General features: G+C 36.6%; 2 protein-coding genes across 2 annotated transcripts; both read right to left on the bottom strand.

Moving 5' to 3' along the window:
* Positions 1–2,492: 2,492 nt before the first annotated feature.
* On the bottom strand, positions 2,493–11,961 carry LOC103716786 (C2 and GRAM domain-containing protein At1g03370-like). The gene is made up of 9 exons (XM_008804945.4): positions 10,757–11,961; positions 8,190–9,452; positions 6,719–6,901; positions 5,609–5,892; positions 5,407–5,523; positions 4,557–4,819; positions 4,009–4,177; positions 3,619–3,891; positions 2,493–3,478 (listed from the first exon to the last, which is right to left on the bottom strand). The coding sequence occupies exons 1-9, from the start codon at positions 11,103–11,105 to the stop codon at positions 3,284–3,286; spliced, it is 3,096 nt and encodes a 1,031-aa protein (XP_008803167.1). The 5' UTR covers positions 11,106–11,961; the 3' UTR covers positions 2,493–3,283.
* An 11,968-nt stretch (positions 11,962–23,929) lies between these two features.
* LOC103716785 (transmembrane protein 245) lies at positions 23,930–27,172 on the bottom strand. The gene is made up of 2 exons (XM_039130435.1): positions 25,075–27,172; positions 23,930–24,355 (listed from the first exon to the last, which is right to left on the bottom strand). The coding sequence occupies exons 1-2, from the start codon at positions 27,163–27,165 to the stop codon at positions 24,257–24,259; spliced, it is 2,190 nt and encodes a 729-aa protein (XP_038986363.1). The 5' UTR covers positions 27,166–27,172; the 3' UTR covers positions 23,930–24,256.
* Positions 27,173–27,816: the final 644 nt, after the last annotated feature.

Here is a 27,816-nt window from a genome sequence, read left to right as displayed (position 1 = left end):
AAGTTGAATGATATCCAAGTCCAAGTTGAATAATGCTTATTTATATAGTATAAGTTTACCAAAAGCAAAAACACCACCCAGATACATAGTATTAAGCAAACCGATGACCATAAAAATGTAAAAAGTAGAAATACCAAGATAATATAGGTACCGCCAACCATGGGGGACCAAAATAGAAGCATGAACAGGCACAGGCAGGGAAAAATGACATTTCTTTCACTCATTTTTCGTCCCCTTTTCCTGTTCTCATATCCACTCAACATTATGGGAACTTGTATTGCTTCATACACACCAACCACCAGTTAGAATCGAAATATATGAGATGATCCAAAATCAACAAGAAACCATATCACATATGAATGAAGAAATAAAATGCATAGCCATGTATCCATATGAAAACTACCTCAAATTTGTGGTGGGTAAGATAGGACAATCCTAGCATTGAGAAACAGCTAAAATCTCGATGAAAAGCCAACCAAAATAGCATCCAATTAAGATGTAAGGATCCATGCCGGCATGTATTTAGTCCCACATCGGTTATTCGCTGGATAGATCTTGGATACTTATGTAGGATCAAGAAACTCAAATAATACTTTCTGGCTAGTCTTTTTGGATGAAATCTTGAATTGTTACAAATGATATCAGAGCGAACCTGATCCATAATGTATGTGGATTAGGGAATACTGTAGTACGGATTCTTTGGGGCTAACCACGAGCCGATCATGGTGCTTGTGATTAGATTTGAACCCTTAGTCGTCAAAACTAAAACGAAGAGAGTATGTGAGAATCCGTGCAGATCATAAATAAGTTGGCATGCATGGATCATAAATTGCAGTTGCTGCTTTGGCATCATAGGCATTGCAGTTTCAGGATGCATCAATAAAAAGAGTACCACATTGCATCAACTTCTCTATGAAAGTTTTATAAGCTGCCTTTGGTTCTCTTACGTATATAGCCCTTTTCTCTGCTATTGCAGGGCAAGTAATTGAGGGAGCTCAAGCTTGCCAGCTTTGGCACGACACAAACCGATGTGACAAATATCCAGACTTGAAGTTGGATACTCCCAAAAAAAACTATGCAAATGCCTGCAGGAAGCTTATATTTATCATCATCTCATGATTTTCTCTGATGAAAAGCATGGAGTCATAATCAAAGCTGATCGCAACGGTCATTCGACTTGCCTCTAGATACTCATTATCTTTTTCAACTCTTTTAATCTTTCCAATATTTTTCTATTTTTTTTCTAAAATGGATAACTCATACCGTTTTAGTACGGCCACCTCTAAAAAAAATCAAAAAATAACAAATCCAGGAGCGTTCTAGTTAGCTCTCTCTCTTCCTAATTCATAAAGCACCTCCGGAGTGGTTGGTCACACAGTCTGTAGCTCCATTGGCCTCTCTATAGTGCTTGGCCTGGAACGCCATATCGTTATTAACTATGGCTCGAATATCTTGAAGCAAGAGGTGACATCTACTCATACCACTGATGCCTCTCTAGATTCAATCGATAACCGTAGCTTATTATATCGTATAGAACTAGACTTACAAGGCCTGGTAGAAAATTGGAAGTGTTTATTTTCCTACTCACTTGTTTGATGGTACAAGATGCTTTTTCTCGTTTCTTCTGTGAGAAGATTGTGCAAGATACAATAAAAAATTAGAATTTAGTGGTTAACTTATCACTCACTCCATTATTACATAACTCTCAAGGCAAACTAGTGGGCAGATCTGCTCCTCATTGTGGTCAAACCTTGAGAGGATGGCCTCATAGAACTACGCACTAACTGTTGAGTAGATATACAAGCATTGCCACTTCCTGTAGATGATCGATCAACTGGATATGTAGAGGCTTTCTAATTGATAGAGTTCATGAAAGGTTAAGACATAGGAGGTAAAGGAATCGGTAGACTTTGACCATTTTGGCGCTTATCTTTTGTTCTCTCGAAATTTTAAGAACCTTCAGATGGCGAATTAGTACCGATGAAAAAAGTATTTCATGATCTTATAATTTGTGCACAACCTTATGAATTAAAAGCATAAGCATCAAGGATAACAAAAGTAATAGAAAGTAGAAAGTGGATTGCCTTCTTCTCTTGTCAAAGATATACAAAAATCTTGGCAGGAATCTTACAATTACACTTCTTTTTTGGTCATTATTTTCTTTCATAGCCGAGATTCTTTCATAGCTGATGCATGAGCAGCATCCATGGAGCAAAGCGGTTTACTTATGTTAGTCAAACACAGGTGCAAGGATGAATATAATAGGCTGCTACTTCACACTATTAACTTCCCTTTGAACCACTAGTTCAATTTGATTAGAATGATTAGAAATAAAAATAGAGAGAGAGGAAAAAAAACGGTTCACACCTAGTCTCATCCCTTGCCGCTTGAAGCAAGAGATGGGGTTGCAACTTCGAGTGGCATTTTACCTTGCTCTAGCCCCCATGGGACGGGTTGGGTATAGGTATTGGCGTAGACCTGATTCTTTGATTAAAAAAACAAGAATCATCCCCTTTATTCAGCATGCATTCAGGAAGAAAATGAGAGGCTCAACAACCATGCACAATGTTTACAAATTAGGAAAATTGAATGCAACTTCCGCACGCTATGTCGATAACTACATTAGGAAAAAAGAAATCGATCTCAGAAAACTAAAATTCTGAATACAATATCCCACTTCTTGATTGGACTGAAAGGCAGAATAGTCACAATGAAACCAGCATCTCTTTCATATTTTTGTTGCAATTATGTTAGCTAAGAAATATCTCTGGATAGCTGGTTCACAAGTTATTACCACCTCAAACCCTGACATCCATCATATTGGCGAGCCAAACGGTTTGCATTTCTTCATACTTCATCACCATGGCCATCTTTGCTTTCTATACGCCCCCAGTCCTTCCATGTTCCCTAATTGACAGGAGAATGCAGAAAGCGATCCATCATAAGATATTCCAGGTGCATCCAGAAGAACATTGTTGTCTGCCCAGGTTTACTCAGGATACCATCTGCTGGTCTAAAGCACTTGATATTCTTTTATTTTGTACCTGAATAACCAAGAATCAGAATCTAGAGCTCAGAATCAATTCTCAGGCTTGCAACCAAACCTTTGAAGTTGCTTCTTTCCAACTGAAAGAATCGAACTTCTGAATAGCTATCATCTGTTGTTTGATGCTAAGAATTCGTGGTGATATTCACACTAAATTTTTGTATGGCGAGTATTAAAAAAATATCTGCAAATAGCAGTGTAAAGAATCATTCTACTTTCCCATCATGAACTCATTTTCTACTTTCCCATCATGAACTCATTTTCAACTTGACTGAACATCTCCTTGAATCGGGCAGATGAATTGGATATCACATTCTTTGTTATCCTCTTTTGATTCTTGGTGCTCTTCAGCCAGGCAATCCCCAGGTATACCTGAACATTGCATGCCGTCAATTTAGGACCAAGATCCTCTATCTGGTATCTCAAATGAAGCTGCATGAGAAAAAAAAGCCAACATAATTGGACAACAACATCAGAAAGGCCACTGTTGAGGATCCATATGATCTATATACAGTATTTATGCACATTTATAGCCGCAATGAAAAAAATTAGTTCGAGAAAGATGCCCTTACATTATAGCAGTCACCAAGTAGAACCCCTTGGAGCGTCATAACTTCTTCAACAATATATCCATTTCTATCAGGTAACGGAGATTTTTGCTGGGTGCTAGTTACTTCACCTCCATAACGAGATAAACTCTTGGCAAATTTATAATGAACTTGCCTCTGGTAAACATCAGGCTTAACTGCCTCCCATGCTGTTATACAGTAGTTAACACAACCAACTTTCTCCATTACCCTTCGCTCCAAAGAAGTTCCTTCAAATATCTCCATCAGTGAGTTCATCTGATTAGACATCAATGATCACAGTTCACTAGTCATTTCGGCAATCGCCAGGTAAGCTCATTTTGAGAATAGAGACAGATATCACATATATGGAGAAAGGAGGGAAAAAAAACTCACAGCAACAGGAATGGCAGATGAGAAAACCTCTGACATGTTGGCATCCTCTATGCCTAAGAAAGATCCACTCTCCTCGCTGTCAAGGGCTTTTGCTTCAGATTCTTCTTCAACAATCTGCATTTTCTGTTCAGTGCTCAAGGACCTTGCCTTCCACAGTGCCATGATCGTCCTGTTAGGCATTAAAGTACATATTTATTCTCTTCATAAAGAGGTGACGTACAACAAGCTAATCAGAAATGCAATTCAAAAACCCAAAATCCAGTTATCTGAATGCATGACACCCTGTAGGCATTAAACCGAAACAAACAGCAATATCTTAGTCTCAAGCACGAGAAAAAGCAACACATGAGCATGCTGTGGAGGTTTATGAACTAATACTTCAAAAGCAAGGGGTGTACATAACTGAAATAAAATTAGAAACTAATCTACCATTAACCCATGCAGAAAACAAGCTAATAGAATCAAAAAAGGAAACATAAATTTCTTGTGCTGGAATCTATGCCTTGCTTATGATTCAAAATATTGTACAAGGAAATAAGATTAATCACCTGTTGGCTACATTGAATGTTACAAATGACTGGAAATGAAACCTAAGTCTCCCATCCTGGTCGACTGTCCTTGCACCATGCTTTGCATCCATACCTCTGCCCCTGCGGAGAATTATCAAAAGAGATGGGCTAGCCATTGATGCCAAAGTTGGAGGAATCACTTGGATGTCTTCAATATCTTCCCAAAGAAAGAAAAATTTTGTTTTGTGTCCAAATAAGTTTGCATAAAACCCAATTATTCTTGGAGATAGAAAGAGGCGGCCCTGCAAGAAAAATTAAAGCAGCAAATTTTCAGTTGACATGTATGCTGATCCTTAATCATCATATGAACATTTTATTCTTCCAATAAGCCTTAGGCCATATAGTTAGATGAATTATACAAAATTCATTGCATGTCGCAGCTTATAAAAGGCCATCAAAATAGCATCCACATTATGCTACTAATCAACAATAGAATGTAATTTGACTAGAGAATATCACTATTCAACCAGACTGGACAATGTCAAAATATTGACGAAGACCGTTTTCTTTAACCACTATCTTGACATTCAGACCATAAGTAGGCCAAGGGACTGTTCTGTCTAAAATGACCAATCAGGGTAAAATTTAGAAAATATCATTTTTGACATTGTAAGAAACCGATTGCTGAATTAAGCTGACTGGCTCATTTTATGACCGTGACTGTGACAACGACTGAGTAGATTACAAGATGATTTTATGGGATCATATATTACCAAAATCCTAACATGATTGAGGAGAATGCATTTTCAGAAAGCTTTGACAAGGGATGAAATATGGAGGCAAGCTGACAATCCCAGAGAGTACAACATAATAAAAACTAAATAAGCACCTGCATAGGCATCTTGCGCTTTAAGTGACAGGTAAAATCATTGATGAGAAATTCTTCTGGTGGCAGACCAAAAAGCTTCTGAAATGCAGAATTCGTCTGAGGGGACCTCAAATTTATCTACACAGAGTTGTCCATAACTTAGTCAAAACAGGAATATATAAACTACTGTTTCACATTGAGTTACAAGGAGATAAGTACTCACCTTCTTTCCAACTTCTTTCTCCATTTTCGTGAGATACTCTCTGACAACTTCAGTGCCCCGTGTGTTGTTCAGAAAAATCCTCAAGTGCAACTTGGACTGGCATGCCTGAGCCAACTTTCCTTGAAGAGGAATCCATATATCTGCTAGCTCTGACAAATTAGATTTCACAAAGTTGATTTCAATATGGCCAAGAGATGTAGCTTCATCAAAAGGCCCATCAAAATCATACACATCTACATCCATCATTGATGGAGGATCATCCATGGCATCAAATTCAAAGATTTCTGAAAAAATCAACAGAAAATAAATTAATAAACAGGAAATGTTATTTATAGATCAGAGATTATAGCATTTGACCCTTTTACATTGATATATCGTCCATGTTACGGTTACTTTATAGTGCAGGTTCGTAAGTTTCCTTACTATATCATTGCTACAATATAATCATATTATTAGGATGCACTTATTATTACAGTGTACAAAAATTATTATGTGAGTAATAAATTTATTACAATATTATATATTATTTTAATATAAAAGTATAATCTTATGTTCTACATTCAAATTATATTATTTAATATACTCTGTCATAAATTTTAGTAAATTGCAGGATACTTTAAATAATTTGAACACTCATACCCATATTCTAATTACTTTTAACTCTGCACATGTCTATCATATTCACTATAATATGTCATAAATTTTTAGTAAATTGCAGGATAATTTTTATAATTTGAACACTCTTACGGTCTTACCTATATTCTAAGTACTTTTAACTCTGCACTTGTCTCTAATTGTCCCTTACTGATGGATCATCAAACATTTTTGAGAACTACGATATGGAAAACTGGCTGAAAATAGGGTGAAGGCAGGACTTGAACCCGGGTCATTCGTACCAACCCTCAATGACTTTACCAACTGCACAAGTTGGCATCCTCAATGGACTATCAAAAATTAAGTCAGCAAGTCTTAACAGTACATTGTTTAAGAAAGCTCTAGGCAGGAAACTGAAAAATGCAATAATTAATGTGGCGCTTGTTCAAAATTAGTAAAGTAGTAATGAATGCAGGAGATGAAAGAATTTCAAGAATTAGGAGTATCTTTAATTACCATTCCATTGAGGTTCCAGTGTTTGGAATTTTATTGAGCTTGTTTTAGTTTTACCATTGCAGGTGAAAACTACATAGGGATCAGAATAACCAGTTGAATCCACTGCTGCTAAATTGCTTCCCTCGATCAAGGCAATAGTTAGCAACCATCCATCTCCTTGCGCTTTGACTCCATGATCACTGCCTGTATGAATGAAAAGAAGTTACATTCTACAGCATCTGGATAGTCTCCAGGTAACTGAAGAAATAATAAAATGATATATTACTGGCAAACAAAAGAAGCGAACGAAGACTGCTAAGAAATGACAGAGACAGAAGCAAGAACAATTAATTCACTATTTCATTGTAAACGAAATTGAAGTTCATAAAGGAACCAATGGAAATCTTACAATCTTTGAAGCATGTATCTTAATAAATTAAAGATACAGCGTATCATGGGCATGCTGGTATTGGCAGATTCAAAAAAATATGTCAAGGATGCGGTCATTGCGTGGAAATAAATTAATTTATTTACGCATTTAATTATATATAACAAACATTTTGTATAGTTCATTAAAATAGCTCATTTTATTAGTAATCATGACATCTCCACTCATCCATTAAAAAAAGTCATCAATTCAATCATACAAGACAAAGAACAATAAGAATTCTCATCATGCAAGAATAAGTCGGGTAAAGTAATTAGCTACCAAAATACTTTTATTAAATAACTGAATATGTAGAGAGCATATTTAACATGTGTTATCAAGGTATGCTGTCTCAGAACTGGGCCCCGTATCGATGCCACCCTGTTACTGTGTCGATATGCCTGTTACGGAAGTCGGTTCGATGTACCGAGTGTCCATACACCTTCTGTACCGTATACCGATACTGAACCGGTATGGTATGGTATGGTACGGTATACTCTGTATCGTCCAGTTCAATATGGTATGACGTACCTTGTGTGCTATAGTATATCATGAGAAGTATCTGTATCTGATACATATTAAACACCAGCATGTCTCCTCTAGGAAAGTATCTAAGTTTAAGAACCAAAAATATTTGCATATTTTGTATTACATATGGTCTTCCTTCTAATGAAGATAGAGGATTCATTTAATGAATCTGTTTCTGATGTTTTTGACTTCAGCAAGTCATGAAAAATGATAGAGGTACAGATTTCCAGGAATAGCTAAAAGTCCCAGCCAGTCGCACTACCCCTCAAATCTAGTATCATCGTCTCCGAACAACACACAAGGTGACTACAGATGTCTTACACTTTGCTGTAAATATAATACTATAGAAGGAGTAACCTTACATGTTAAACGGCTAAAGGTTAAGAAACCTTCTGAATCACGTAATATTCGTTATTAGAATTGCATTAATACTATGAGAAAGTATGATATTTATTAGTAATCAAAGAATTTCCTGGTACTGGTATTCTAATAAAAATGATAGGAATACAATATTCTGCCAGGTGAAACAAGTCTTACCTCTTTGATTCCGGGCCTGCAAGAAGCGTCCTATCATATTAAGAACACGCTGTCCTTGAAGAACCAAAACACCACAAACTACAACTTCCCCAATTGAGTCTGGCAGATCTAGGCCAGGAAACTCAAGCCCCTGTGTTATACTAGGGTTTGCAAGCAAGATATGTATAAGGACATAGAAGGCCACAAAAACAGACGATATAATAGACAAATTTCCAAACAATCGAAATGCCAGCTTCCAGTCTGACTCCTGCTCAGTTTCAATAGAAGCTAAGAGCTGCTCTTTGTTGGACCCCATGTCCTTTTGATCAAGTGGTTTTACATTCTGAGAAAGCAAATCGGCAAACTGGGCATAACCATCCTTTAGGCCTTGTTTTACTCCATTTTCGATCATACTTTTCATCATAGTACTCTGGAGGAAATTCATGCCCCAGGAAATCACCAGACGTGAAGATTGGTTTTCAGAAGGTGAATCAGGCCCAGGCATTATGCAGAAGAGAAGCTCTACCCGGAAACAATTACCAAAGGGAGCATCAGGAGTACTCGTACTCGCTAAAACTGCATAATTTTTTCCATCAGCCTTCAGATAAGTTTGCTCCTCTGTAGCTTTCACAGCCTTTACTAATTTCGTCGCAGCTCTTGTGTAGGTAATCACTCTTTTCAAGCTCTCTCCACCATTTGCATGTCTCCAAGATTCAGTTTGCAGACCAGTAGTTCCTTGAAGCTCAGCAAGTGACTGCAAGAAATTTGAACTCGGTGAAAAGAGAAGGGAGTTCAGATCACCAGGTGCAACAACATAAGATTGGTCAAGAAGTATTCCTCCTTGTAGATTTCGAGGCATTTCAACTTCTTGATCCTTTGATTCCATTGTTTTCAGCAATTCATCAAATGTGATATTAGAGCATGCATCATCAGTTTGGCTTTCAGAAATCTCTGGGCTTGCAGATGCTTCTTGGAGGTTTTCTGGGCAGTCAAGATCCCTGCTAGAAGGCAATGCAGCCTCCATATTTTTCCCAGTAAAATAATGAAACAGACGTTCAACAAATGACGGTGCATTGGACTTTTCTTCGTTGACAGGTTCTGTGTCATTAACTGCTGGTACAGCAGATTTTTCCAAATTTCCATTGGAAGATGGTGGGGGTAGTCCTTTTGTTAATTCGGTCGACTTATCTGAGTTTGATGCATGATCATCAGAACAAGAATGTGAGACTATGGGTATTTCATCGGTGCTTTTCTGAGATAAAATTATTGTGAGACGAATATCTCCTGCAGGATAGAACCAAAAGAATATGATTATGATAGAACCATCATTCATGCATAAAAAAAAAATTAAGTCCAAGAAAATTGACATCAACAATACGTAAGGACATATGAAAGTGAGCAAACACTAATGGAGAAAAGCATCATTTATTTAAACTAAATAAAGAATTATATTTTATGGAAAGACATGTCTTGGTCACTGAAAGAGATGAGATAAAAATTTCTTCAGCAAAGGACACCATCCAATTCTCAGTTTTATAGTATTCCTTAGCATACTCAATAATGTGCATCGTACTGGCATTCAACACTTCCATATGACTTATATTAGACTTATTGCATCATGCATCCGACATCACTCAACTACATGTGGACAAGATTGGCATTTTGAGCATAAAAAAAAAACCCTAATTTTGAATTTCAATAATGCAATTTTTTTTGACAAAGGCTCATTTAGTCTGCTATGTGTGCACGATTACATAAAAAATATCATGGAATATCATTAACAAATACCAATTCCATCAATATTATGTAAGTTGTATAATCATCAAGAAAAACCTTGTTTTTCTGAGAAAAAAATACAAATATTGCAGATAAAGTGTAGCAGAAGCGCTAGAAAAAGCATGCACGTAGTTATAAGGCCAGATAAGTCCATCAACGGAATAGATATAATTACATCAATAGCTTTCCTACAAGAATAAGAAGTGAAAACATTCATGATTAACTAATTCAAAATAGCGTCAATGAGGAGAAACTTTACATTTTAACCATACAGTCACAGCATTCTTATTATCTGAAGTCTCCCTTTGTTTCTTCTTCATACTTAAATATTTGTAGCGCAAACAATTTTAAAATCTATTTACTATTTTAATCATGACTAGCCTGCCAGATAGTTAGATTAATTTGATGCAGTGAGTAAATTGTTGGATTGAAATGCTTTCTGGCTTGCCCTCTATGTACTGGATAACTTGGACAATATGAGTCATGAAACAGATACCTACATTTCAACTGAGAGACAAACCTATTCAAATGCAGAACATAAGTATGGTACCAAAACACCACATACATAGATTGCTCAATGCATAAATTTCACAGATGAATTTGCCAACCCCAGATCCCTGTCTACAATATTAACTAAAACTGTAATTGAGGGAAACTCTACTGAAGTTCAATCATTGCAAACTCAGTTTGAATATTAAATATATATATATATATATATATATATATATATATATATATATTGCACATAAAAATCAAGCAAAACACATATAGAACTCCATTAATAAAGAAAAGACATTCAGAGAGAGCACTACCATAAACCTTGCTCTTAGACTTCTTGTTCTTGGGCTGCAACTGATACCATTGGGTCCCAAGTGAAAGATTATCTGCATCCAAGACCTTTGACAACGGCACCTTGACCTGCCCCAAGAAATCATCATTGAAGATCTTGTCTTCATCCAAAACACAAACTGTGAGCTCCTCACTAAGGTCTCCGACTCGGAAGCTAAACTCCTCATCCCATACAGGGCTCAAGTTCTTCTTCACCACCTTAGTTTTCGCCCGTTGTTTTCCCAGCTGTAATTTTACATATGGATCACTTAGGCCATTGAGATCCATTGCCAGGAGGTTACGGGCTTCAATAACATGAACCACTAGCTTCATCGTGAAGAATTATCAAACACTAGGAGCTAAAGAATGATGGGAAAATATAAATGAGGAAGATTACCAATTTCAGATCAAAAAAACTGAGTTACATAAAGAAAGGAAAATATCAATAAAATCAATAGCTACTAACAAATTATTCGAAAGTATTAACTTCCCAGTTGCTTGAACCCCAGTAAACAGAAGAAAAGACGGTATTTGACGCGAAAATATATGAGATACGAGAACAGAAACGGGTATAGATACCAGGTACTACAAGTAAGCCCTTATTAGTTTCCCAAAAAATTAGCGAAGTCCTGAGCTTTAGGAATTATGAATCAATAGAGTAACAAAATACCAAAATAGTAGCTTTTTAAGAGAAAGCAAAGAGACGAGGACCGATTACATTAATTACAGAGTAAAATACAAAACGAAAAAAAAAAATCTCTTATTTAGCTGCTTAAAAACCTTAGAATCGCTATGCCCATCCAATCCAACAAGACCCAACAAAAACCCCAAACCGACTAAAATCCAGTGGAGAGCTACAGGAAGCCCGACGATCAACGAGAACAACAAGCCAAAAGCGAAAAAGGGAAGCCGAATTTGAACAGAAAAACAAAGAAATCAGCGCTGGAAATGATCCAAAGATAGGGGATTTCCTAAGAGTGCACGGAGAAGCGAAGGGAGGAAGGGAAAAAAAAATCGGATTTTTATTCCAGAGCTTGGCTATAGGGAACCCTAATTTTCCAAGATGGGGTACTCGGAAATTTATGACTGACGAGGAGGGGATAAGACTTGGGAGGGAGAGAAAGAGAGAGAAGAGGAAGTAAGGCGTGCGACTTTCTCTCTCTATCTCCCTCCTGCTCCCTTCGTCTCCCCGCGTTGTCTCTGCTGACTTTGAAATTTAATTAAATTGATTTTAATCCTTTTTATAAATTATGATTATTTATTGAAGGTGCAGTAAAACCACGTGGCTTTACTGGTCAAACCGTTTGTTCTTCCATGCCAACGTGGCAAAAAGAAGTGAAGCCAAGGGATGGTCGAATAATAACGTGCCTTGCATAGAAGAATCACAACGGATTGGTTAATGAAGTAAAAAAAGAAAAATAGAAGAATTGCAGACTTTTGTTGCACGGATAGGCCATTATAACATTTAGACAGAGTCAGAAAGTGGGAATTTAGAAGCGAAATAAAGCGAGTAAAACTATATGAAATGAATTGGATGGATCAGATAGTATAAAACTACAAAAATTATTCTTTTATATATAATTTAATTTTTTTTACATCAATATATATATATATATAGAGCGAATTTAAGGCATATTATCATTATCTGCATTTGTCTTATGGATGTTATAGGTTGGATAAAACCTGCTCCATTAAGATTGGATCGATAGTGGATAGGGTGGAGTAAATTACCACCTTCAAAAAAGATTGGAGTGATGTGCAAGGAGATGGTTGAATCATAAATTGCGATTCTAGCACCATGAGATGAGAGAAGTTTATAAGTTTATAGTGTTTTTTTTGCATCTATTTATAAAATTTAATTTGAAAATACAAAATAATGCTTTGTTGAATCAAGGGATTAACTTTTGATGCTATGCTGATGAGATTCAATTTTAAAATAAATGGATAGAAATTTCTATGCAAAAGCTAATTTGAGTTTTGCATGATTTTGTATGTATTAGCCCAGTTATTGATTGTATAAATTTTCAAGAAATCTTCAAAATGATGCAGCTAAATATTCAAAGAATTATCAAAATATATTTTTGAAATCTAGTATAGTATATATTTCATTAAAAATTACTACAATATATTTTTGAAATATTTATTAAATCTTCAAGATATTCTTGAGATTTATTCTTGTACATTTTTATCTTAGTATCTATTACCATTTTAAATAGTTATACAGAAATATTATAAAAAAAATATAGATCTTCATACCAAAATTGATTGAGAGAGAATTTTTTTATAACTCCAATTTTCTTTTCTTCAGCTATGTCGGTGCGACATGTTTGAGAGACATGGATGGGACATCATGCATTTTCCTAAAAAATTTTATGCATTTACTATGAACGTGAATGGAAGTGAGCGTTTTGTGCGTGCAAGCTCATTTTTTTAATTATTTTACCAGCATTGGTGTGCATAATAATTTTGCCTAGTGCCCTTTCAAGAAAACATTAAATCAATATGCTTAAGTTGTTTCATAAAAAAAAAAAAAAAAAAATCAAGTTAGTCTAAATATATTGGCACAGTAAATTAAAGTTGCTTGTACAATTGAATGCAAGTACATTATCCGTTTGAATACTCACCAAAGGTCACAAGTTGTATATTTTTTGTCGATGATCATGACTGAAAAGTACCAATTTGTTGAAAAGACCATATGTCAACTTAAGTGGTTTTTTTTCCTGAAGCGTATGATGAAATCTTTCATGAAAACCAACAAGAAATGGATAATGCTATGAAACACAAAAATCTTACTAAAAAATCATGCACCAAATATATGTTTTTGCTATTATTCTCTCTTGGATGGACAATATGACATCAAATACGAGCTGTTTAAAAAAAACAGCAGATCAACCAGTCAACTAATTCTAATTTGGGTGTAATTTTTGTGCTCCAAAAGCATTCTCTTGGAAAATAGATTTACATGTATTATGTAATAGATTTATAAGAGTGAACAATCCTATATTTGCTAAATTTTTGCATGATTCTTTAAACAAGAAGAGAAGGGAAGTAATGCCAATGATTCATGAATCTTCTCGGAAATTTAAGATCTAAGGATGAGATGTATTCCCGATTGGATGAGGAGGGGGCTTAGGTGGACTCCCATTTTATCTTTTAGAGCTCGTTTGGTTCGCGAGAAAAGAAGCAGAAAAAGTATAGTCAACGGAAAAATAATGAGATGCCTCTTGTTTGGTTGGAGTTTTCAAAGAAGAGATGAGAAATTTGTAATCTCATGGAAATATGATTTCCACATTTCATGAGAAAGTCTTTTCCATGAGACATATGGAAAAGTTACTTTCCCATGAGGCGGGAAAATTTTATTTTTTTCCAAAAAGGCCCTTCAGCATTAAAGAGGCATTAAATACCTAATTTTTATTAAGGGTATAATAGAAATTACGCATAACTTTCTCAGGAAAGTGGATGGTCAACCAAATATAAGCACTCTGAAAATCTGTCACTTTTCCATGTTTAACCAAACATGCCAAAAGTACATTCCCAGGCATTCTCTTCCTTGGAATCTTTTTCTCAGAAATCATATTCCTAGAAGGAAAAATGCTTCCCGCGAACCAAACGAGCCCTTAGAGTTATGGTTGGGCTGCAGGATACTTAGGGGGTTGGAGGATTTATTGGTCACGGGCAACCGTAAAACCAACGAGCATCCTGCAGGTAAGAAACCAAACAAGCGACTAAAAAAGTTAAAAGAAAGAAACCACCCAACATCAAAAACAACAAAACTAAAGCAAACATGTAATGGCGAATCGAAAAAAAGAGAAATTCTAATTGTAAGATATCTAATAAAATCGTAGCTGGAATTAAGATCTTATTCAAAAAGAAAGCAAATATCTAAAGTTTTTCTCTGCTTTGTATTGAGTCTCACTTTCATCAAGATTTAAGAGTTACGAATATTTATCATAAGATTAAAAAAAAAACGTACATAGTGCCTTATCATCATTCTTACTCACATATTTTTTTAGAAAAAAAATATAATATTAGAGAGCAAAGCTAGTGCCAAACGAGTAGTTCACGTAGCCAGAGTACTTCACAAAGAAAATAAAATAACACCCCAGGTGAAACAAAATAAATATTTTGGTCGTTGGACTTTTTCAACTAATCGAAGACTTATTAATCCATGTGATAACGGATTGTAATGACTGACCGTGACATAGCACCTAAAGGAACATGCTTGTCGGATCCACGCACTCACATATAATTTATCGAAGAAAGCTTGATTGAGAAGTCATAATTTGATTTGACTTTGTCAAGGACGGGGTCTAAAAGCTAGTTTTTTAGTTCCAGTTGACATTAAAAAAAAAGAGAAAAAGGCGGTGAACTTTCCTTGAAATCCAACTTTACCCGGATCTCTATTTATATCCTCTAATCTCTTAAACTACGCGCATCTGCCCCTCTTTTCCACGCAAACGAACAAAAGCGGATAGCTAAGACGCGCTTTCACACGGCAAACCCTAAATTACCTAAAAGACAGAGAGAGGGCACATGAATCCCACCGTTCTTATTATTATTATTATTATTATTATTATTATTATTATTATTATTATTATTATTATTATTATTATTATTTCTTGTATACAATGGAGAAAAATAGAGGCAGCTATTAGCATCAGATTGGATTGAAACAAGCGATTCAGTAAAAAAATTTGCAGCATTAGTGAAGTCACCATCCAAGTATCATTTTCAGCCAGCCAATCAGCGAAAGTGTTGGCTTCTCGAAATATATGCACCGGTTGAAATAAAGCTGACTTTAAAGCTATAACCTAAATGTCTCCAAGGAGTAGATGAGAAGAAGCTCTGAAAATGTCAGTCTTCTATCCAATTGTTTACCGTAGTAGAGCCATCTTGGCAAAATTTAGAATGAAGAAAGTGATTGTTAGTTCTTCCTAGACCGCAATTAAGCAAGTAGATGGGAAAAACCATGATCCTGTCTGAATAGATCTTTTGAGATTAATCCTTGATGATCTAGCTAGCTCCAGCAAGGCTTTTGAAAGAGCCAAGTTGCTAGATATGGAGATGTCACCAATGAGGCTATCTCTAGTGCAAGTCCATGGTCTTGTGTTCTCTAGAAATTTTTGTGTGATCTTTGAAATTTACTGCATGAAACGGTGCATGACAAGCTCAAGTTGTGAGGACAAAACATGACAGGACGCATCCACTGGTTTTATCCAGAGTTTATTGGATGGGAGCAGCCCACGGCGAGGAAGCCAATTTATGACGCACAGCTACCTACAAACTGATGAAGAATAGCTTTTTTTTTTCGCCCGTCATCGTACGGGAGATGACATAGGTCACAGGCACCTGGAAAAGCAAGTACCAAGCGCATGAAAGGATGGATTAAAGCTGGCCAGATCTCAGGCCTAAACCTTATTACTTTTAATAGGGTTCGAGACTTCGAGTTGAGTCTATCTAAAATATAACAATATTTGTCTCCAAGCTCTGTCCGATCAACTTTAGGATGGATGATGCTACATGGGTCACCGGACGGATCCATCAAAATTCTTTTGACATCATGGTGTCTCGTGAGTTTATGTTATAACCATTATCTAACCATTATTTTATAATAAAAATTATTATTAATTTATTTTTATTTATAATATATAGAATATTTTTTAGCATGAGTTTTTGTGCATCCCCATCGGTGAGGTTTGCATTGTGATCTGAATATCATAGATTCGAAATATAAAAATAATCTATATGCAATAATTCAGAAGTTTATTCAGAAATACTAGGCAAAATGTATTACTTATTTGATTCTGTATAAATATCCAAAATCTATCCAGCGAATAATTGATGTGAAACTAAACATATGTCCGCACAGATTTTTAGACTGTCGGAATATGAGAGTAAAATTGTATGTATCTAATCCTTTTTGAACAGTAATGATAGGAGCTAGGATGTTTTTTTTAAATACTTTTAAAATAAATCTAATAATATATATAAACGACAAAGATAATATTAGTAGAGATGAAAAGTGATCTTGTAGTGCAATATTATTCTTGTTATTTTCTGTTACAAGAGTTAATTATAGTTGTAATGGCAGCTACAATTTCTTTTACCATAAAATTAATTATATGTTGAAAGCTTAATTCAAAGTAATGAGGAGCATGTTGTAGGTTTTGGCTTAAAAGCAACTAGCGATCGTATGTCTTCACGCTTTCTTTAATCATTTTGTCTTCACGCATGGCCACATACATCATTTGCAAAACAATCACACATCATTTCTGCTCCCACATTCTTTTGTACCTAAGGATTATGCCTTTTATGTTTCAGGTCTCAATCTTTAAATTTTTTTTAAGAAAAAGAGAAAACGAAGATAGCTGCTACATCTAAAGACAAAACTTTGCATATAGCATGAGCCAAAGTATTATCTATACTGCAAATTTTTGACCATATAAATCTTCAAAATATATCTAAAATTATACAGTCAAATATTCGAAAGATCATTAAAAAATATTCACAAAATTATCAAAGCATATTTTTAGTACATAGTATTGTATATTTTTTATTAAAGAATTACTGTAATATATTTTTGAGATATTCGTAGAATCTTCAAAATTATGTAAGATTTTTGGAGCATATTTATGATGCATTTTCATCCTTATATGTATCACCATTTTAAGTACCATTGTACCATGAGGTTCACCACCATGCTATAGCTAACATTGTGTGATATCTGCCACAAACCATATATTTTATCAGTTAATACCAAACTCAGATTGGAGGTATATCTATGGTATGCAAATGCACGGGTTCGGGTCTGGATTTGCAAAATCCTAAACTGGGTCGGCTGAAGACCCAATCCAAACAATATAAAAATAATTGGCCTATAGATCAGATCCTAAACCCTAAATTCTAAATCACAATATCAGCCAATGCAGCTAACTCAATTAATTCAATTAGTAAAGCTCTGGTTCAGGAGTAGTACCAAGGGCCTGGATTTGAGTTCATCTCAATTTCAACCACGATTTCTTCCATTCTTGTTTAGTAAGAGAAAAATGAAAGGAAAAAGAAAATCGACTAATTTAATTAGCTTTGCGTCGAAGAGTCATTCTAAAAGCCTCATATTCATCCCCTATTTGTATGAGTTTAAACCCTCATGATGATTGAAGAACTCCAATTCAATCATCAGCTATCCATGTATTGTGAGATGAATGGTGACTAAACTTGGTGGTGAGTTAAATTAGGTCTCTCCGGTTCAAATTTAAACTAAAGAGACATAAATTTTACATGCATTTAGATTTTAATTTATGCGGAAGTGGCCAACCATGCACGGGCATGCTGAGTTTAGGTTTTATATATAAGTCTGCCAATTATTCTGGCTATAAAAGCTCTTCTGGAGTTTTACACCCTTGCCCATCTCTTTCACCCATTTCAATAGTTATTCTTTGCTTATTAATGTATGCAGGCCCCAAAAGGACACGAGAACTAAAGCAACACGTTTCACCACAAACTCCACAAATATCTGGACGAGTCAAAGAGTACTTAAAAAGTTGGTTGGATGTTCATGTCAACATGGAGAACCGGTTACATATACGAGGAGCTCCTTTTAGTGGATCAAAAGATTATGTTTAGCACTAGAATACCGAGATTAAGAAGGGAGAAATGGATAAGCTTTGATTAATAAGCAAAGAATAACTCTGTTGCTCAATATTTTTAATGCTTATTTATATTGAGTATATTTTTGAGTTTGCAAGTTCTAGAAGATCCAGTCCAAATCGATTTAAAACATCAGTCATATATTATCCAAACCTGATTATCATAGGAATATTTGTTCAAAAGATGAGAGTAATTAAGTGTCTTAGAGATCGGATGTATCAGATGATAGAATTTATGAAGAAATCTTGTACCCTGTAATTTGTATTTTTTTATATGAAGTTTTTGCATCATCTTTGTCCACAGATGTAGGAAAGTAGACCGAACTACATAAATATTGTATGTTCTTATTCTTCTATTATTCTTTTCTTTTCTTTTTTTTTCCTTCATGTTTCATTATCTTTTCTGCCCATTGCAGCAACTTATCTAACATAATAAGATTAGGGGGTCTGAAATCATAAGTAATAAATATTGTGACTAATTTGGCCATTATTGAAGCTATGGAATCTAGATTCTGCTTGCCTAAATATCTATGCTTGGTTAAGGAAGCAAATGATCTTCAGGCAATAGGTTGAGGCTCGGCTGGAAACAAAGTGCAGGAACTCATGTTCAAGCCCTGCTTCTTTTTAGCTTGTTCAAGTATGGGTAGAGAACCAGATAAACCACATGTGCTCGAGCTTGGTTGGAGCTCGAGTCGAGCTTGAATGGACTAAGCGAGGCTTACATATGTAACCAAAGTCTAGGTGGCACATCTCATTGGCAACCCAGTTGCTACTACCAAATAATAATTAGTCTTTTTTCATGCTGCTGCTGCTGCTGATGGTTATCATCATGGTTTAGTTGCACTCATGTTACATTGTTCAACATACAGAAAGGAGCATATACCTTACTTGTTTATGTAAACATTAAGGCTTTTACTACAATGTTAGACAATAAACAAAATGACTTCTTTGTCTTTAGTATCATTTGAAAGTTATGATATTATTTTTCCAGATGCAATATAATGATATTAATTAGTTATACTGATCATTGCAATATGTTGCCATATATTTAGAAGTTTCAAATTCCCCTACAATATAGTATTGCTCAATTAAGAGAGAACAACTCTTCTTAGGAAACACGAGTCAAATGCATTGAAGCAAAATCTGGCAGCAAACTGGGTACACATTTTGTGAGGCAGCTTGAGAGTAGAGCATCTTTTTCAGGCTAACTTTGGGCTACTCTTGGTCGGTTCGGATTGTATGTTTTGCATGAATGAATGATTGATTTTCTTTTACAATGAGATCCATCGGATCACAATCTATATATATCTCAAAGCAATTCGAACTCCATCACTTATCCATCTGCATAGATTTCAAAGTAGCCATTGCGTGATCCAACAGTGAATTTATGCAAAAGAAGATGAATCATTCTTTCCCACGAAAGATACAGCTAGAACCCATTCTTGGCTTGAAAAGCCTTGGGAGAACAGTATAGCTGGTGCTGTAGTAACCCTCTATAATGTTTGGCCTGCAAAAGGCCAGGCTAAGATCATTGGATCATTTCTAACTCAGATCCAAATTATTTCATGCTCTTTTGGACCTAAGTTATGCTGATAGTGCCGGATAAGGTTGGATTATAATTGTAATAAGAAATTGAATGCATTAATTTTATAAGATTTGGACTGGCCGAGAGTGCGCGCGACAAGAGGAAGAGGGACCGCATTGGAAGGGGAGTAAAAAAAGTAGACAGCAGGAAGCGTCCTGTATGCTGTAGCTCAACATGAAGGGAAAAAAAATCTTGTCACCTACTTTTCAAATCTTGACGCATAGGTGGGATGGAGTTATTGGAGACTAACAGATGAGGGGGATACTGGTCCTGGTTTTCTGTTCAAAAAATTTTATAAGCGAAGTAGACTCATAAAACCTGCTCTATTACCCACCATCCAAAAGAAACGAGCAGGATCAAACTAGGCAAAGTCAAGGAAACATCATGGGTAAGGCTAACTAGGAAGATTTAGAGGACAAGAAATGCATACACACACACACACATATATATATATATATATATACACACACACACACACATACATATATATATTACTTACGTAGCGACCTAAATAAAGTTAGTCTAGAGAGGGTAATAATGATAAAGTTATTGGATGTGATCTGCTATCTCTAAAGTCTTAACAATTTGCCAACAATATATGATATAGATATCCTTAGCTTATGTATCTAATGATAAAAAATATGCATTGTTTATATTATTTAAACTACCCAGTTTTGACAATTAGATGTATAAGCAATGTATACACTAGGAATCTCCAAATTAGATGATTTTTTTATAGTAAGTAGTTTAAAATTAGTAGATTATATTCAACAACTCGGATCGTAAGTCTTGGGCTCTAATCATTTGGTCTCGAATTTATTCAGGTTGATTTTTTGACAATAAGTAATTTAGCAATAGCCGACTACATCCAATGATTACAATCCTAGCTATCCGGTCATCGAACTTATTTGAGCTCTTGCATGGATGTCCATATATTAGCTATGTTACATGTATACGTGTATGTATAAATGTGTGTACTAGTAAAAATTTTCGTACAATGCATGCTGTGGAAGGAAAAATTAATTAAGATTTAATCATATTGACTTGATTATGAATACTTGATTGTTTTGACTTATTGAATTGAGAGTTTATAACTGAGAGAATGATCCTAATGAATGTGATCAAGGTCTATCCTGCTTACATTTCTCATGATCTGGTCAAAATTATCAATTACCTTTGAAATAGTCATGAGAATTAGTTTAACAAAATCAGTAACATCCTTATTAAATTGGGATAATCCATGTTAAATTTAGATGCTACTTTTTTCTAAATCATGAGAATTTGTATTAAATTAAAAAAAAAAACTAGAATCTGATAATACTTTTTTTTTTTTTGGCTTCAATTGCTAACATAACACAACAAAAATCAAATACCATGATTTTCTTTGGACAAAATTATTGATAGCAAAGCCACACAAATTTGAATTTGGAATTCTTTCCTACGGATAAGCCAGCTAACTAAGGTGAGAAAGCTTCTACCTCAGTGCTCAAATTTTCTAGAACAGAGATCAAATTGAAACCATGAGTTGACCGTTGCTCCACATTGTAGGCACCATTTTCGAAACCCTCTACCTCAGTACTCGATCCATTGACACTTACCTCGTCTGTACTACTATAACGCAAAACTCCTTGGACAGAAGACTAACTCGATGTCTTGACCCTTTTATATGTTGCAAAAAGACTGAAAATAAAAACATAAACAAACACCCTTGCAGTCCCTACTTCATCCGTTTACTCTTACAGTAATCTTTATCTTACCTCTTTTAGTTTGTGCTGGATTCTAGTGCAAGGGAAAAAATGCACCACCCAAAGTACAAGCGTTTTTATCAAATTACATGATTAAAAAAAAATTGATACATGAAAAATCACAAACATTAATGCATCGCATGGAAAGGACCTGGGCTCAGTTACAGAGCTAAATCTATCCAAAAATTACGCTACGGAAAGTTATCAGTTCAATTTCTTTTAATTTTTTTTTTTTCACAGAAGAGAGATGAAGAGATGCACCGTGCTTTCATTTTATGTTTTATATTCTGACATTGATGGCATGACAGCACCACCTGAAATCTTTACCCTGCAATTGCTATCTTTGGAGGCATAGTTTCATGCATGCAGGAATGAACATTGATGGCATGCAGGTCTTTTAATTATTTTTTTTATTTTCAGAATGAAGCCAGGAAAACTTCAGCAATGGAAGTAAAACCTGCTTACTGGTTTCACAATTTTACATAAAATAGTCATGCTATAAAGCACAAAAAATGTATATTTGTTTCGGTCATGATTGCTGAAGAGCAGAGAGAACAAAATTTGCACCCACCATAACAATAAGGCCATCTAATTTTGCTAAAATTTTGAGATCAAATACAAATGTTTTAAACTTGATAGAAGTTGGAGATACATACCTCTTTTTTCTTTCAGTAAAACTGGATATATATTATATTATCCTTGAATAAATACAACCATGGCAGGAAAAGGAGAAGCTCCACAGAGAAAAAGGATACCTCAGGCAGAGGCAAAACAAGCCAGGATAATTTTTTTTCCAGGCTTGCTATTATTGTCATGTTCCACTAAAATTCCACTCTTGTTCGGGTCATCATCCATTATTGCTATAAATAATTCCAATGGAAATGAACATACCCAAAGTCATTAGTCCTAGATGGTAGAATAACAAATTCCGATACTAGGGTAAAGTAGAATTCATCCACAGCAAGGCCTAATAAACTGGTAAAAGCAAGGGTAAATTATAAACATGTAACATAAAAATGCAATTTTAACGAGAGAAGTGATATGACATAAGGAAAAAAGGCAAGAAAAAAACAACATACTAAAAATGGTTAGAAAAAAAAATCACATAAACTTCTAATTTCTTGATGAAATTGGCAATAATTTGGATAAAAGAAATCCAAATTCTCGAAAGGCCATACTACTCAGGTTATACAATGTATTGATGGAGATAATTGAGAATATTCATAAGTATCTTGCAATTGTATTGATCAAACAATATGTTTCCAAGGAGTAAAAGAAAACGTAGCGCATCTGAAATCCTCACGTAGTGCACTAATCACCATTCTGGAAGTAAAGGCTCTTACTTTATGAGAAAATTTTCTAGCAAACAGAAACCCTGCAGCTATAAGCTTCTGGTACCATTTTTCTTTATTTACAGATTATAAAGCAAAGACCTTAATAGAATTCCAAAAGTATAATGAGATATCAGCATGCTTTTTGGTGATAAAAAATATGATGTGCATGGTCTGTAAAGTTAGGATAAAGTATGGAAGAAAATCAGGAGTTGGAAACAGCCCAAAGAATCCAAGGATTGCATAACCATGTTATGGCAAAGCCCATTTGTGATGGATAAAAAGTAGCAGCTTTTGGAATTTCATGCATGCAAACATGCATTATTTCTCTAATGTTTACTCATGTTACTTTATCACTGATGACTAGTCAAGAACTATTACATGTTTCCGGAAGAAAAGAATGAAAGGATAAGAGTCCATGCCTCTATAGGCTACTGTTCTCTGAAACAGCAATCTCCAAACCATCAGGTTGTAAAACATCCACCTGCCATGGTAATCCTTGATTTAAAAGCACTTCATGGATTATTCTGAAGGAAGGATGTCAATCAAGCACATCCAATTTTCTCGATGATAAAATGATCTTGGATTTTTGTCGGAGCATTTACATGGTTCCATGTTTATATACCTAACTTCAACTTTGTAGACTTTTCTCCTTAATCATGCAGCATTCAAATACAAACAGTAAAAATCACATATAGCATTAATTTTATGCAGCATATAGTTTACATCAAACTGAATGTGGAAGCAACATGAATAACTAAGATCTGCAAAGACTTAAAATCATACATTATTTATCATGCCTAATAATTATCCTAACAACAATTTAGAAGCAACATCAGCTAACACAGTCTGATCCAACAAATTCAAAATTAGCAACCTTTATTGCAATACAATGGCATATTTTGGCGTGGATTACATGCCTTTTCATATCAGAATGCTACAATGAATTTACAATTTTCCCATCAATCAGAGAGAAAATGATCGATATGGTACAAAATCCACACCCTAAAGAATAATTGCCCCCTTCGACGAGAGAACAATTAATCAAAAATAAAATAAATATACCTCAGAGGTACAACAGCAGAACTGATGTTTTTTGCTATAGATGCTACCCACTTTGCTACACTCTTAACTAACCAGAGCAAAAGACCAAGGATGTATCTTTTCCATCTGCACCCTATCCACTGATTTCTCCTGTATCAGCAAGCACAAACTCTGAATACAAATTCTTCAAAGCAAGGACAACTGTCATTAGAAGAGGACCCATTATTGCACCCTGTAGAATAAAAACCAGAGAAACACCTCTTAACTTCTCTAGCTTGAGGGAAAATGCTGATTAGTGACCACATGTAAGATTCCAATAGAATCATTCCATCAATTCTCAGATACAAAAGCATGAAATTCATCATAGGTCAACTGAAGAAGAATAATAGATGATAAAACAAATTTTGATCTTCGTAATGGTCCCATGAGAAAGAACAGCAATATGAACATATTTAAGAATATTACACAAATTGTTTATAACTATCATCAAATAGCTAATGAATCCATAGTAGCCATTAACGATTTATGCACCTATCATCAGATTCAACACTCTATCCTAAAAGTTTCGTCATATTGAAAGAAAAAGGCCTGCAGTTTTCACAGATACAAAATTGATTCTTGCTAACATATGTTCTTTAATTATGTTGATGCCAATGTCACATAACATGGGATTTCTTCAATTTAGAACTAAGCACAAGTCAATTTGTAAATTTATTTACTAAAATTGTTTCAGAAATCTATTCTATTTATTTAAGCATTAAAAAACAGCATGTTGGAATAAAGATGCCGTTCATAATATATGTTCTTCAGACAATATTCAATACAGGCAACAATTAGGAAAACATAAGGTCAAAACCATTTTCAGTGGCCTTCTATCTTAGTTCACTTTAAACAAGTCTAGATCAGAATGAATAAATCAAGTATGAGCAAAATCAAGAAATAGAATATTACCTCTAAAGCATTCCGGAACAATGTCATGCCACCAATGATACTAAGCCCAGTGAGGTATGCACTGTGCCCGGGTATATCCTCCTGGATTACTGAATATCCGTAGTCCATGAGCACAAGGTGCATCACGGTCAATGCGATGGCAAAAATGCACCTCCCCTCCATGAGCAGCTCAGCCACAGCAGGGATCGTTGAAAGCCAAGATGGTAGTATTGGCAGCAGGGCACTAATGAATCCAAGTGCAGTCGACATGTACACAAAATGCATTGAGCAGAACCTGAACAGCAGCCATGTGAGGCAACTTTGGAAGATGGCAATCTTCACAGTAGCCAAAAGCACACTGCTGATAGCATGGTTGATAACCTCAACACATCGAACCCTCATGGATTTTGAAATGGGGAGCATGCCCACAACCTGCTCTGTCGCCCCACCAGATTCTGACGTGATTAGATAATACAGAACCCAGAGGAAGACCATCAATTGCGACAAAAAATTAATTACTTCTGCCGCACCGGAGATCACTGCCAGGGCAACAAAACCAATCACACTGGCACTTCCACCGAGGATCGATGTACTACTGGAGAGCACCTGCTTCGAGACTTCAATCCCCTGAAAAGCAATCCCCTTTGCCTTCTCCACCAAATCACCTCTAGTAATCAACAATTCTCTAACAATCAAATCCAATTCTTTATAAATCTCCGCCCACTCGCGATTCTTCACCAGAACACTCAAAGATTGGAGCTTTACCGTGTATGGGTGCTGTGGTGAGCTCGCCAGAGCTGTTGAAGCCCCTCCAGAAGGACTTGCCGACTGGTTTACCATAAATTGCCGAAGCCCATTAGCAAAGTCAGTCATATTATACTGGACTGCAAGCCGATCGATCTGTTCCCAAGCAGTATCGTAGAGCTTGGCCGAGTAGCGATCCACAAGACCAGTGATGTCATTATCCTCCATCCATTTCTTGAATCCGATCCTCTCGGCATAGTTACTGTGCTGAACACGGGATTTGACCGACATCACGGCATCCTTACTCTCCACGCCGATCTTGTAGGAGAAAAAGATGCCGCCAGCTAAAATCCCGACGATCATTCCTACAATCAGGCCAACAGCGACAATGGTTTTGAGCCGCTTGAGGATGCCGGCAGTGATGCAAGTGCAACCGCGCTTGGCGGAGGAGGTGTCGGGCCTGACAAAGCTGGCCTTGCGGACGACAGAGGCGGTGGGGCCAGCGAGGAAGAAGCCAAGGGCGAAGAGGGGGAGGACGGCGGCGCCGAGCTGCTCGAAGGTGATGATGAAGACCCAGAAGGAGACGAGCCAACGGAGAAGGCGGGAGAAGCCAAGGGTGGAGGAGGAGGATGGGGAGGAGGAGGAAACGAGCTTGCGGCGGAGGAGGAGTGAGCGGAAGTCGACGAGGGTGGCGGCGGAGGCGCGGAGAAGGGCGGAGGGAACGGCGAGGAGGGAGGGGAGGAGGCCGAGGCGGAGGGGAGGGGACCAGAAGGAGACGAGGGCGTCCTGGAGCTGGCGAAGGGGGATGGAGCAGAGGATGGCCCACTGGAGGGGGCGGACGAAGTCGTGGAGGAGGCGGTAGAGGCCGTAGAGGAGGAGGAGGGAGAGGGCCAGGCCGGCGTGGGCCATGGCGATGTAAAGGGCCAGCCGGGCGTGGGGGTCGCCGGCAAGGGTCCCGGCGGCAGCGGAGGAAGCTTCGAGGGTGTCGCCGGCGGCGGAGGGTTTGGGGGGCTTGCCGTCGGGGTAGGATTCCGAGAGGCGAGGGGGGGAAGGGGGGAGGGAGTCGGGGGGGCGGCGGAGGGAGGCGGAGCGGAACATGTCGGACCAGGAGGGGTTGCTAGGGTTAGGCTCTGGGGATGAGTAGGGGACGAGCTCCATAGACTTATAATAGCTCCGTTTTCGTCCTCTCCTCGGCTCCCGAAGAGATGAGATGAGAGGAGAAGGAGAAGGAGAGATGAAAGCTGTAAGGGCGAGGAGGAGTATATGAAAGAAGGCAAGATTAGGGAGACAGTAGATTGGGTTTGTGGATTGATGAAGAGAATAGGCAGAGAGGGATAGGAGGAAAGAGATTATTTGCCTACAACGCATGTACCTGCGTGGCCGTAAGTGTATCCATCACGACCGCTGGTTTTATAATATCGCATCAAGATGCGTGTTTGATGAATGGGCTCTAGAAACCAGCGGTCGTTGATTCGCCAGGCTGGTGCACGCCGTGTAGGCAATAATTTCTCGGATAGGGCATTGGGAATCTGGGATGTTGAAATGATGGGATGTCTAGATGCCGAACTTGACGAAAATAGCCCGAGATGCTGGAGGGAGCGGATTTCTTTCGAAAAGTAGTATAAGTGAAAAGATGGTTCTCTTTTTGCGAAAGAGAACGAAAAAAAATAAAGAAAAGAAGGCTTGGCAACCTTGGCGAGAAGGGAAGGCCCGTGGAGGGATACCGTTGACGAGAATAAAGCGATGCCTACAAAACACGCTTAGAGCCTACAGCAAGATAATGGCTTGCGTACAAAAGGGCTGGATCTAACTCAAAAATAAATTATAGTGCAGGGTTCGAGTGTTTTTATTTTATTTTATTTTATTTTATTTAAGTGCAACGACTCTCACATAATAGATAGATGTCTCACACAATAGATAGATGCAGCTAACAAAATCCAAAAAAAATAATTAAAAAAAAGACACATAATTTTTGTATAAATTTTTTTTTGAATTAATCAACCATATAAAAAACAATCC

This window comes from Phoenix dactylifera, chromosome 1 (assembly GCF_009389715.1).
Source record: "Phoenix dactylifera cultivar Barhee BC4 chromosome 1, palm_55x_up_171113_PBpolish2nd_filt_p, whole genome shotgun sequence".
Lineage (NCBI taxonomy): Eukaryota > Viridiplantae > Streptophyta > Magnoliopsida > Arecales > Arecaceae > Phoenix > Phoenix dactylifera.
Note: the sequence above shows the minus strand (reverse complement) of the source record. Positions and strands in the feature narration are given on the sequence as shown.

Bases quoted from the DNA above. Each gene is read 5' to 3' on its own strand.
- LOC103716786 (XM_008804945.4), bottom strand. From the start codon at position 11,105: ATGAAGCTAGTGGTTCATGTTATTGAAGCCCGTAACCTCCTGGCAATG. The intron at 6,902-8,189 runs GTAAGACTTGTT...TCATTCATACAG, and splicing joins GCAGGCCCGGAATCAAAGAG to GCAGTGATCATGGAGTCAAA. The intron at 4,178-4,556 runs GTGATTAATCTT...AATGCCTAACAG, and splicing joins ACATTCAATGTAGCCAACAG to GACGATCATGGCACTGTGGA.
- LOC103716785 (XM_039130435.1), bottom strand. From the start codon at position 27,165: ATGCGTTGTAGGCAAATAATCTCTTTCCTCCTATCCCTCTCTGCCTAT. The intron at 24,356-25,074 runs GTAATATTCTAT...TTTATTCTACAG, and splicing joins TGTTCCGGAATGCTTTAGAG to GGTGCAATAATGGGTCCTCT.